This window comes from Cotesia glomerata, linkage group LG10 (assembly GCF_020080835.1).
Source record: "Cotesia glomerata isolate CgM1 linkage group LG10, MPM_Cglom_v2.3, whole genome shotgun sequence".
Taxonomy (NCBI): Eukaryota; Metazoa; Arthropoda; class Insecta; order Hymenoptera; family Braconidae; genus Cotesia; species Cotesia glomerata.
In genome coordinates, this window is record NC_058167.1 from 3,318,443 (window position 1) to 3,330,897 (window position 12,455).

The 12,455-nt window shown below is 39.4% G+C and overlaps 1 protein-coding gene across 1 annotated transcript; it reads right to left on the minus strand.

Annotated features, from left to right (window-relative positions):
* Window positions 1-6,812: 6,812 nt before the first annotated feature.
* Window positions 6,813-10,981, minus strand: LOC123272866 (E3 ubiquitin-protein ligase Bre1-like). The gene is made up of 2 exons (XM_044739880.1): window positions 10,859-10,981; window positions 6,813-7,308 (listed from the first exon to the last, which is right to left on the minus strand). Exons 1-2 carry the CDS (start codon window positions 10,934-10,936, stop codon window positions 7,027-7,029), a joined length of 360 nt encoding a protein of 119 aa, XP_044595815.1. The 5' UTR covers window positions 10,937-10,981; the 3' UTR covers window positions 6,813-7,026.
* Window positions 10,982-12,455: the final 1,474 nt, after the last annotated feature.

A 12,455-nucleotide genomic window follows, 5' to 3' on the forward strand; every position in this document is an offset into this window, starting at 1 on the left:
CACCGGGGAATTATAAGGAGATTTGGAATTTCTTATAATTCCCTGTTCCATTAAATTGTCGACTTGTCGCTATATCTCGTCTTGATGTTGCTTGGGGAAGCGGTATTGTTTTACGTGGACTGGCTTGTCAGTCGTAGTTGGAATTTCACAAGTCGCTCGTTTTGAGCATCCTAGTTTATCCCCAGGGAGATGAAAGATGTCGGTAAAGTCGTGTATTATTTCTGTAATTTGTTCACGTTGTTCTGTGTTAAGATCTTTTAGAGGAAATTTATTTAAAATTTCCGTTGCTCGTTGTTCAATTGTCTTAATATCCGCTGGACGGTCGTCTTGGGAGTCACTGGAGTTGTTGGGAGGATCTTCAACGTGAAATTCATAATCTTCGAGGATTTGTGGCTCCAGTTCGATGGTGACGGGTTCGTTAGTCGTATTAAACACCATACAGGTAGCTGTTTCGCCGTCTACAGTGACTAAGGCTTCGCCCATAAACAAGCCTACTGGAAGATCTATTCGCGGTAGATATCCGTGAGTTAGTCCTGAATTTTTGATGGGGACTGGAGCTATCATTTTTGTCCTGGGGGGCACGGTGAAGGTAGATGGCTCGTAGATGTCCAAGCTGAAAGGTATAGGTTCTAGTGGTCGAGCCATGACGGTGAGAGTTTGTTCGTAGTACGAGATCTCGGCTTTCTCGCGGTCTAGCCAGTCGTTTCCGATTATCCCCACTCCGGGGACCGGTAGGTCTTCTCGGCTTACTTGACACTGGACTGGTAGGCCAAAAATTTTCAATTCGACGGTACCGAGTGTTTGTACTGCTTCTCCGCTGATTCCTCTGGCGATGAGTCGGTTATTTGGATTGATGTAAGTTCCGGGTTGGAGTGCTGATTGATTGATGATGGTGACGTCTCCTCCTGTATCGATGATAAATCTCTGGTATTTTCCTAGCAGGACCGGACAGGATAAGTCAATCTTTGGGCCCCCGCCTACTGCGAGTAATTGAGACTCACAGGATCCTCTCTTGATGACAAAAGGTATCGGGCGGACCGGCTGACTTCTCAGTACCATCGTGTGCCAATAGAATGAGATGTTGGCTTGTTCTTTGGCGAGAAATTCGCTACCGAGGATGGCTACGTAGCCTCCTAGTCTGCGAGGTACTATCCGGAACGGGATGGACTTGTCAAACAGCGTGAGTGTGACGAGTCCAATGATCGGTTGTTTATTAGTTCCGATCCCCCCCACTTGTCCGAGATTGTCGTAAGTGAAAGTGGTGTCGTCAGCTAAGGCTTCGATGCTGATAAAATTATAGTTTGCTCCGGAATCAATCAGTATTTCACAGTTGTTGTTGAGAAATTTGGGATTTTTAACTGTGATTACTGGTCCTCGGCCGGTGACTAGGGCGATTCCGTCTACTGGTTGTATTGACGGTACATGGCTGCCGTCATTTGTTGAGGTAATTGGGGCTGGCTCGTCTTTACCTCGGTCTGACGAGCGCCCATCAAGTTTAAAGAAGATTCTAAAGGGTCTTCTTCCTTCTTTAGATTTCTTTTTGGGCATCCTGGGCAGTTGCAAATCTCTGAGCTCTTAATGTGTCTTTCGAGTAGTACTGGTGATGACTCAGGATATATTTCTGTAGGTGTAACTGGAGGCGGCCCTTGCGGTGGCGTGGATTGTACTACTCCATGGGTTCTTGTTTGTGGGTATTGGGGCGTTGAATTCTAGGGTAATATTCGGGTTTTGAGATGAATGCTGGGTTTTGGCTTGAGAGGAATATTGCGGATTATACTGAGGGTTGTATGGGAGGCGGGAGGTGTAGGGTTTATAAGAAGGATTATAATTTACGGAATAATTTGGATTCTGGTAAGTGTTTTGATATTTTTTTGGGTTATAATTAGGGTTTGTCGAGAACGCCATGGCTTGCGGTGCTTCGCAATCTGACTCTTCACAGTCGGCATTTCCACAAGGAGGTAACCCATACCAGGTCGCAGTTGGCTCTGAGTATCCTTCGTAGGAAGCTTCTTCTTCGGCGGCGAAATTCGGTGCGCCCTGCGAGTGATATGCAAAAGCAACTGGTTTTGGATTAGTATAGAGTTCAGTTTCCGGTTTGGTCCAGGGTGTCCGTGAACCGGAGCGTGTGATTGTTGACCTTGATTGTTTTGAAAGTATCCTCGTGGACCGTTGTTACGAGGATAATGATTTCCGTGTCGGTCTTGAGGAAATTCTCGTTGAGAGGGCTTTGGATTTTGAAGCCTCATGTTGTTGTCGTACTTCAGCGCTTGGTCCTGGATTGACTCGAAAAGGGCGGTCAGAGTTGCATACTGACGAGTTGAGGCGAGGCATTTTAGGTAATCTGGCAGAGACTCGAAAAATAAATCGACTGCTAATCGGTGAGCTTGATTTGTGATTGCCTCGCGGTCGTCATCCGGGACTGCTGCTTGGATTTTCCGGAGGATGGACCGTAGTCGATAATAGAAGCTTTCTACTGCCTCATAAGTTCCTCTCTGGGCTGAGGTTAGTTTTGCGAGGTTTATACGGAGAGGATCTCCCAGTCGGAAGTGACTGCGTAGAACGCTGACGAGTTCTTGTACGGTGTGGATTTCCATATCTTCGACGACGTTTCTTGCACGACCCTTCAGCTTCCGGAGGATGCGTCCGATGAAGGGTTGTTGGTTGTTTTCAGGCATCATGTGTAGCCAATCTTTTAAACGGTTGTCGAATTCTTCGTAACTGACATCTCCGTCTCCGGTGAAGGTGGGAAGAGCTTCTTCCATTTCTTTGGTGATTTTGTAATAATTTTTCTCAGGTTCTTCCCGTGTGAGATCAAACAATTTGACTCCAGGTCGATTGGCGTTGTTGGCTTCCTCTTCCTCTCTACGGCGTCGTTCAGCTTCTCTGGCTGCTGCGGCCGCTGCAGCTGCGGCTGCAGTTTGTTCTGGGTTAGGAGGTGCCATGATGATTGTTGTTTTCTCGACTGGGTAAGTATTTTAAACAGTCCGGATGGAGCTGGGACGTTGCTTATTATTTTGGGCTTCTTGGATGATGGTTCTTCGACCAGGCAATTCAACTGGATTACTGGGATTTGATTTATCCAGTTGATAACTTTCGTACGTGCGTTAATAGGGACTGATTCGTTCAGATCTGGTAACGGTCTTTCCTCTATATTCCTCGATGGAATTCGGATTTGTCGGGTTTTAATACAATTTTCCGGTTTATTAATGAGAGTAGCCTTCCTTTCTCTTATGACCGGGGTAGAGGAGTTGACAAACGTAGGATCTTCCCAATAGCGAGATTCTATTATGGGGCGGTGATAGATTTGGCCACTAAAGAAATCTGAATAGGCCTTTCTTATTTGAAATTTAAAACCGCTACGTGAATGTCGTACCATTAATTATTTTCTTTTGGGCGCTATAATTAGCACTCCAAGGTTTGATCAGAAAGGTAAATAGATTGAAAAAAAAATTGAATTGAAAAAAAAATAATTTTGAAAAAATTAATTAATAATTTTGAATTTTTAAGCAAAAAAATTTTTTTTTTTTTTTTTTATTTTAGGTCAATTGGTATTATAAAGCCTTGTCCTGTATAATTTTGAATCAAGATTTTCTATGATTTCTCGTTGCTCGATAGACAGCAGCGAGAAAGAAAACTTGAGTCGCAAAAATGTAAAGAGTTGATTTGCGGTTTGCTAAATCGGCAGATCAATCTCAAGAACAGTCTCGTTGCTCGATAGACAGCAGCAAGGTGTCTTAAAACCGATTTCCGTATCAAGGCACTGCCAGTATCGCAGCAGAACCTCGTAAGCAAATCGTAAGTTTTACTCAACACTAGGTTACAGCTGTTAGTATGATATAGTGACACACTGACCGAGATATCAACGTACTTCGCAAAAATTTCCGCGTCAGCAAAAGAAAGTATGTAAGTGTAAGAGTACAATGACTCGTAGCCTACACGAAAGGTGATACTAAACGTATTACGATAACGAATTTAAATGGACGAGATTAAAAGTGTGTCAATGAACTGAAATAATTTTTTTCGCAAAAATATTTAAATGTTTATGTGCAAGAGAAATAATAAATGGTACTTTATTCGTAATCAAAAAAAATTAAAAATAAAAGGAAAAAATTTTTTAATTTTATAAGTTTAAAGCGAAATGGAAATAAAAGATGGGAATATAAAAGGATCGACTCGTTCATAAGATAAAGGAATTCCGTTTTCTAAATTTTTAATCACAATTTTAGCCAAAATTTTCGAAAAATAAAGGAATTTTGAAATTTTTAAACAAGACTCCCGCTTGTGGTAAGCCGAAAGGATGCGTTCGAATCCCACCGCTGCCACCAAAAATCTAATCTGTTATGTCCGAATTAATTATAATTAAATAATTATTGGTAGTGTGGGCCTTGAGGAGGCTCGGACACGTTTTTAGATAGATTTTCTCTTGTAGGCAAGCTACAAGAGTTTTATTTTTGTTGTGGATTTCGAACGCCTCCCGGTAACCAGGAGTTCCAACGGCGAATTAAAAGGGAAGTCGATATCAAATACTGAACTCACAGTTGTCCTTTATGATTTTTCCAGTTGATTCGAATTGAATTGGTCGATCGGTTGATCCTGGGTTGGATTCTCCTCTTTCTCTCGTGATGTAGATCAGTGTACTCGAAGAGGTTCAGGATCTTAATTTAGAATAAAGTGAAACAAGAAGTTCTGGTCTTTATGATTTATTCAATTATTCGCCCTATGGGCGAGACGCACTCAATGTACACTAATTCACTTATGAACTATCACTTATTTCTATGTTTTGACAGATAGAATGTTTATTAAAATTGAGTTCGTAAACAGAGTAACGACTCTGACAGACACTAAGATCCGCCGTTAACAGATAATAGGACGAAAGGTTATAATTTTGATATCACTACGGCCACGGGGCCCTCGATTCTGCTCGAAAAGCACACTGTCGTGGTTCGTAGAAGATGAGATTAAAGGTTGAGATGAATTTAGATTTTGTATACGCGACCGAGTGCTGTATACTGCCTTATACGTAACGCGGTATAAGGACCCACACGGGTTCTACGAAGATACCTTCCTTCGTATTCTTTAATAAAAGAGTGAACATTTGATCCGTGGTGTTTGGTGGTTTTTATACACCCGGATCGTGATTTTCGGAAGGGAGTTGAATTTTGTTATTGGTCTAAAATTGCAATTTGACAGAACGTGGACAGTGTGCTCATTTCTTCATCGAGGTGTTGTCCGAGTGATTGCCGAAACTAATAGAGTGCAAGCGTTGTACTTTTCATCGAAGGGGAGAGACCCTGTTTGTTATATGAGGCAACGCCGGATATAACAGCGTTATTAAAAATAGACGCATGAATATTCGTTAGTGAGTGATTTTCGGTACCTTGCTGTAACTAGTTGACGATCATGCTCGCTGCCCGTGGTCGTAATCCAGGTAACCGTTCGGGTTATTTGTCCTCGTGAAATTACTCCGGGAATCCAGTCCCACTGTCCAGTGGTAAATTATTCAATAGTAACCTGCTGAATCAGTACGCATTAGTATATTTCATTAAATAAAAAAAATAGAACAAAATCTAACTAAGTCGCTGCGTTCCTATGTTGAACGTGCGATTCAATAATTACCTGCTAAGTTGTTTCAGCCATTGCACAAGTCAGTGGTCAGACCTCTTCTGTCTCGTGCACTACCCGTCTTACGTGTACTAACCCAAAACTACCCCCTCCTACTTACTCTCGAGGCCCGAAGATCGAGACGCGACATTGAGACTAATGGTATCGTAAAAAGTTGAGTCAGGAACTCGTCGAGCAGTAAATCATCAGTAAGTAATACGGTCATTACTTTGTCAACGTTCTTAGTATTGCGGCTGATTCTAGCATTTAATTTATTTAGTAGCTATATGCTTTCATTCCCGATGTGGTGAACAGGTTCTTTAAATGAGAGGTTTCAAAGTTAGAATTGTTCGAAGAAGATGGTGTATTATCTGTAAAGCCACTTAGGATACCCCGGCATTTTGGCAGCAGCGGGAAGTAAATTTGAAAAGGAGGCATCATTCCATTCGCAATTGAGCGATACAGTGTTACATAGTTATTGATAGTATTGATTATACATACTTGCTACACAGATTTGATGATGTTTTTCTTCCTATCCTATTTTTTATGTTTATTTAACTGTCCTGAGTGTTTTTCAAAATGCAGTCTTTAGAATCCATGTTCTGTGCATTTGATGCAGTAAGGTGACATTCAACAATTAGCGCTCATGTGACCGGTTTGGTGACATCTTTTGTGCATGTAAACTTTGGGCTTCCTCAACCTTCCCCAACGTATAGATTGAAAAAGAAATGTCTTCGTGCATGTGAAGGACACAATTTTCCTGCCGAGTGAGACAGATATACCAGTGATTTTATCTCGCGTGGTACTAGCCATTGGCGCCTTCTGATCGGTAGTCGAACTGTTGACGACGAAAGGTCCACCTTTTAGGTTATTATCCACGTGCTTTTGTTTCATACTTATTTATAATTCAATATATACATAAAACCGATACAGAAGCATCATACACGACGTAATACATCATAACATGACAGATATTTTTAGATTTTTTTAGTAAAAGAAAACATCGCTCTACACCATATGTCTTATTGATATCGAGAACGGAAGGAGACTGCGAATAATTTTTGATTTAATAATGTTGTTGATGGGACATGGAATCCCAAATCGTCTACTTGTAATCTAAACTCTTCCCAATTTGACTAAAAATTTATTACTTTTTTTTTTTATCCCTTTCCCATCTATTTATGAAAATAAGTGGATCCAGAAGACTCAAATGATGGACTTTTCAATACATTTTATTCAATAACATTCAATGAAAGTACATAAAAAACCTTAATTTAACAGTTCATTGAAGATCTAACATACAGAATCATATGATAGACAAAATTATTTGGAAACAATCATAACTAATTAATTAATAATAAATAATTATGAGTCTCCATATAAAAAGAGTTGTATCGATCATATGATAGAACATTCTTACTTTATTCAAGTTGATAAATATAATCTATGATAATCGTTTGCTCCAAATGCACAGTTGCATTTAGGACATTTCCGTTGACGGGTTTCATAACGAGTTCGAAGACAATCCCAACAAAAAACATGGAAACATTTCGTAAGTACTGCATCTTTACGTTTAACTTTACACGATGGACAAGTGAGCGTTTCTTTATACTCCCGTAATTCCTCGACCATCACTTCATCCAATGTTTCGGCTAATTCAATTTTCTTCATTCTGTCAACTTTCCGTTTCAGCTGTGCAATCTCTTCCTGTAACAACGATAATAATGAATACAATAAAATAGAATGCGTTGGTAAGTTGTGAATATTATTTATGGTTTCTCACAATCTACCGAGCCCCTGCAGAATAGCTTTCTACAATCTCAAAACGTGGAAATCTGATGAGAACTCGAGTTTCCAAAACCCGGGTGAAACCAATAACTTTCCGATTTTTAAAAATCGTTGATCTCATAACGGAAAGTTAAAAAAAAATCAAACTTTACGCTGAGAAAATTGAAAATTTTCGAAAATCGGGAAGTTATTGGTTTCACCCCGTTTTTCGAAAATCGAGTTCTCATGAGATCTCGACGTTTCGAGGTCCTAGGAAGCTTTCCTGACTATTGTCACGATGATCCGTACGTCTGTGTGTGCGTGTGTGTGTGTGTGTGTGTGTGTGTGTGTGTGTATGTGTGTGTGTGTGTGTGTGTGTGTGTGTGTGTGTGTGTGTGTGTGTGTGTGTGTGTAAACCTCTCGTAATTTTTGAACGGCTTGACCGATTTCATCGCGGTTGGTGTTATTCGAAAGGGCTTCGTCAAACTTAGATTTCCTGTAGGTTGGAACAGATTCGGACCAGTAGATTTCGAGAAATTGCAAAAAAAAGTGTATTTTTGAGCGGGAAGTTGCAGGGATGGCCTTCAGGGTCAACCTTTTTTCTAATTTTTTTGATAGGGGTCTACGCTTAGTGAACGTCACAAAGCACAGTCCTATAAAGCTATCTTTTCTTGCCTCTAGTGATAACTCAAAATTATTTTATTTGGTTCTAGTTTATAATTAATTAAATTATGATAATACATTGGTGGATAAAGCAAGTACTCCGGATATCAAGTAAGGCTATAGGTATGGATACAGTAAAGTAGTTAATATCACGTGGTATAGTCGCGGTATAGGGAAGAGGTATCGAACCGAGCGATCACCGTCGATCCCGCGAACAGAACACTTGTATTCCGGCCTTTGCCAAGTAAAGTTATCACTTGTTTTTCGGCCTTTGCCGAGTACAGTAGGACTTGTGTTCCGGCCTTTGCCAAGTAAAGTCAGGACTCGTGTTTCGGCCTTCGCCGAGTACAGTCGCATGCTACAGTATATAGCGGAGAGTCGTTGGCGACTTCTCTTTTCAGTCATCTTGGGTACAGTTTTGTTCGTACTAAAGGTTTCGTTTATGCTACAGCTATTATTATTGTTTTAGAATTTTATATTTAAGCTACAGTATTTTATATTTTTTGGGAAGAGTCAGTTAAGTAGAAGGTTAAAGTTAAATGGAAATTAAGTTGGCGTCTCGAGCTTGTGGACGAGTCTGCGTTGTCGTTATATTTTGAGTTATCGTTTTGAGTTATCACGCTACATTGAGGTTATAGTTAATTATTATTTTGTCTGTAACTTATTTATTTATTTTTCTGTAATATTTATGATTTTGTATCAAGTTCGGTTTATTATTTTGTTCGTTAGTTTTGTTAATAAATCAAAGATCAATCAGTCATCTCAGCGTCTTAATAATCACATTGATTCTTATCAGCATCCGAATCCCTCCCTCTCTCCACAAACCAGCATACTGAGCGACACCGAGGTATACCTGCCTCTCCGCTTTAGCTACCAGTCTTATGTTATAGATTTTATTGAGTTTTGGACTATTCTACGTTTAGAGTTACATTTGTTGAGTGTTGTTAATTTCTCGTTGTTTAAAATTATCTGGCGCCTTGGGTTAAAGTCGAGACTGGAAGCGAGAGTGAGAGAGACAGAAGTATAGCCGACATGGGCGATCCACTACGCAGTAGCGGATCTGATCGATGTAAAAATTACGGTTAAAGTATGTGTGTGTGTTTTTTTTTTTTTTTTTTTTTAAGGGGGGGGAATCCTTTTTACGGATTCTAGGCATAGCTGTTTGGCCTGGATATGTGGCGACTCGACGCAGCGTCATACTAAAACTCGACACTAACGCCCCTACCCACTAAACCCTAAACCCCTTTTCCTTCTCTCCTCTAATCCTTCATGGAAACCGCCGTCAGGCATTACTTCGTGAAGGGAGGATCTAGCTACTGCTCTTCCTTCTAGTGGCTAAGGTGTTAACTACCTTCCTTCTATCTTCTGCTATTTGCTCTTTTTATTTCGGTGGAACGCAAGTCTTTAAGGACTTCTGTTGCAAACGTGTTGGTAGCGTTCCAGGCAGCTTCTGATGACAACATTGCTTCTACTAGTGAATCTGGTTGCATTCTCTGGTTCAGGATCCTCTCCAGTTCTTCACGCTGTGGATCGAAACGAGGACATACAAAGAAGACGTGCTCCGCGTCTTCAGCAGCTCCTGGGCAGGACGGGCACTCCGAAGAGTCATCGTGCTTAAAGCGGTGTAGATACTCTCGAAAACACCCATGTCCCGAGACTGTTCGGTTAAAGTCGAGACTGGAAGCGAGAGTGAGAGAGACAGAAGTATAGCCGACATGGGCGATCCACTACGCAGTAGCGGATCTGCTCGATGTAAAAATTACGGTTAAAGTATGTGTGTGTGTGTGTGTGTGTGTGTGTGTGTGTGTGTGTATTCATCGCAGTTGGCGCCATTCGAAAGGGCTTGGCCAAACTTAGATTTTGAATACAATTTGAACCGATTCAGACCAGTAGATTTTGAGAATTCTCAAAAATATTACGAAAAAAAAAATTTTTCAAAGGTGGAATGAATTTTAAACCGCTTTACCGATCAATTTAAAAAAGTAATAAACTTTTAACCTCAAAAAACCCCGTTGATCGCCACTAGTCTGGTCAAAATCGGTCGGTTCGTTCGTGAGTTATCGCTGTCGAAAGAAATCCGAAAAATGTGTTTTTTTTCGGAATTACTCCGAAATTCCTAGTTTAATCAATTTAAACTTAGAAGTTTTTTACGAGGCTTAGAAAACAGCGTCTAATGCCGCCAACCGCATAAGAATCGGTTTATTCATTCAAAAGTTATCTTAGTTTGAAAATTCCAAAAATGGTATTGTATCCAAGTCACATCAGACTTTTGAGCTCGAAGAGCTCAAAATTATAGAACAACTATCTCCTTGAGCTCGGAGAGCTCAAAATAACACATAAATTTTATTTTTGAGCTCGAAGAGCTCAAAAACGTCATTGGTGCAATTTTAAGCGCCTAAGTATGGAATTAGCAAGAAGTTGCAGCGATGGTCGTTAGGGTCAACCGTTTTCCTAATTTTTTTATAACTCTTTCATGAATAAGAGAAAACAGTCTCAGGTGAAAGTATTTGAGTAAGCACAACTGTTTGTGACTCACTCTTGCATGCTCATTTAATCTCTCATTAAACTTTCTGTAACTTTTGATAGTAAAATAATAAATTTTTTTCCAATAGGGATTTTTTTTCAGACTCTTTAAGCTATAATTGAGTCGAGTACGATTAGATAGCGATATATTGATCTTTATAGTCAAAACATATTTCTTGTCTTGAAAAATCGAGTTAAAAAATTCTTACCTAAGCTCAAAATGTTCGTTTTTGTATCAAGAATTGGTTCATTGGAGGATGAGTGAAAATTTTATAAGGTAATCATTAGTTAAAAAGATACTTACTTGTAATCTTTTTGTTTTATACGCTTCTGCCTCCAGAGAACTTGTTTTTTCGGCAACGACTTGTTGAGCTTCTTTCATTTGAGAATGATATTTTTCTGAAACATATCAGTTTTAAGCTGAAAATTAGTGAGAACGGTAAAAATATAAAAAAATCGGATGCTCGCCCAAAATGAACAGTTCCTTTATTATACTAATTTAAGGGGACCCGGTGGTCTAGCGGCCTAAAATTTTAGCTATTTTAAAAAATTTTAATTCTATATGAAGGTAATGACTAATGTTTTCAAATTTTCTTTACACCCCAGGTAACATGTGCTTGAGCAAAATTTAGGTGCCATTGTCTTGAGCAAAGTCTCTAGTTCCCTAGCGGATCCGTTTACGCTCAGTATTCACCAAATATATGTGGTGTATATGTGTCAAATTTACCCAAAGTATACACCAGTATACACCGTCAAAAAATTTCAAAGTCCCAAAGTTTAAAATTTTTCTAGTGTCAAATAGAATAATTTTTTGATTCATAAATGTATGTATATAGATCAACTATAAACTGCCTAAAACTGATAAATAACTAGACGTCAAGACACCATTTTCCGGTGTATCATTAATGCCAGATTTACACCAGCAAAAATTTCAAAGACCCAATCTGGAGAAAATTTTTCATGATAAAAAAGTAGGTTATGTTTCGGCTGAAAATGACTTGAAATGAATAAATAAACATGAAGACAGCTGAGTTTTGTGCAGCGTCGCCGAACATAAACTCACACAAAAACATTGCATTTTCACAAATTTAAACATCAAAATCTAATCCCATTTTAGGTAATGTGATGTTAACCTTTTTATTTTTAGAGGGATTAGTGCACTTAATAATTAGAAAGCTGTAACAGGGAGAAAATCGAACTTCCTGTGGGATGCATTATCGACCACTTAAGTTAACGCACGGTAGGTCAGAACTTTCCACTTTACCTTTCGATTTTTGACAAGTAGTTTCGACTTGTCACCGGGCGATGCTTAATCGAAAAGTCCCTCACTATAGTCCCCGTAAAATAAAGCGGGGCATAACAATAGGAAAGTTCGAAGAGCCGGAGTTGGAGAGGGTTATAAAAAAGAGCCGACAGGAGTGGACATCGATAAGCTTTTTCCCTTCTAAGGAAGCCAGTGGTCTTTTGTCTTTGTGAATCAGTGCGACCTTTCGTTGAGATCAGTTTTAGTCAATAAGAGAAAATTTGGACGTCGAGAATAAAGAGCAAATCAAGCCGAGGAAGTTATCAGGGCATTTCTTTTGGAATTGGACAACCCTGCCGCACTTGCCTGGTTCAAGACGCCAAGCAGCTAAGCCTGCCAAGTTGTATCGGGAGTATCAGTCGTCGTTGAATAAAACAATAATTGAGTCTCCAGGTATTTTCTGGATTTATTGTAGACCAGATTTAGATTATTGATTTAATTAAAAGAAGGCTGAAATAATTAAATTTAATTTCTCAAGCGTGTCATTTTTATATTAAAGAATTCGTACTTTCTTAGTTTTATTGTCAAGGTCAAGTAGTTAGTTTTGTCGCTTTGAACTTTTTATATTTAATGGATAAATTGTTTAATTTATTGGTAA

Excerpts from the sequence above, each read along its gene's own strand:
- LOC123272866 (XM_044739880.1), bottom strand. The coding sequence starts at position 10,936 with ATGAAAGAAGCTCAACAAGTCGTTGCCGAAAAAACAAGTTCTCTGGAG. Across the intron at positions 7,309-10,858 it reads ATAAAACAAAAAGATTACAA|GAAGAGATTGCACAGCTGAA; the intron begins GTAAGTATCTTT and ends TCGTTGTTACAG.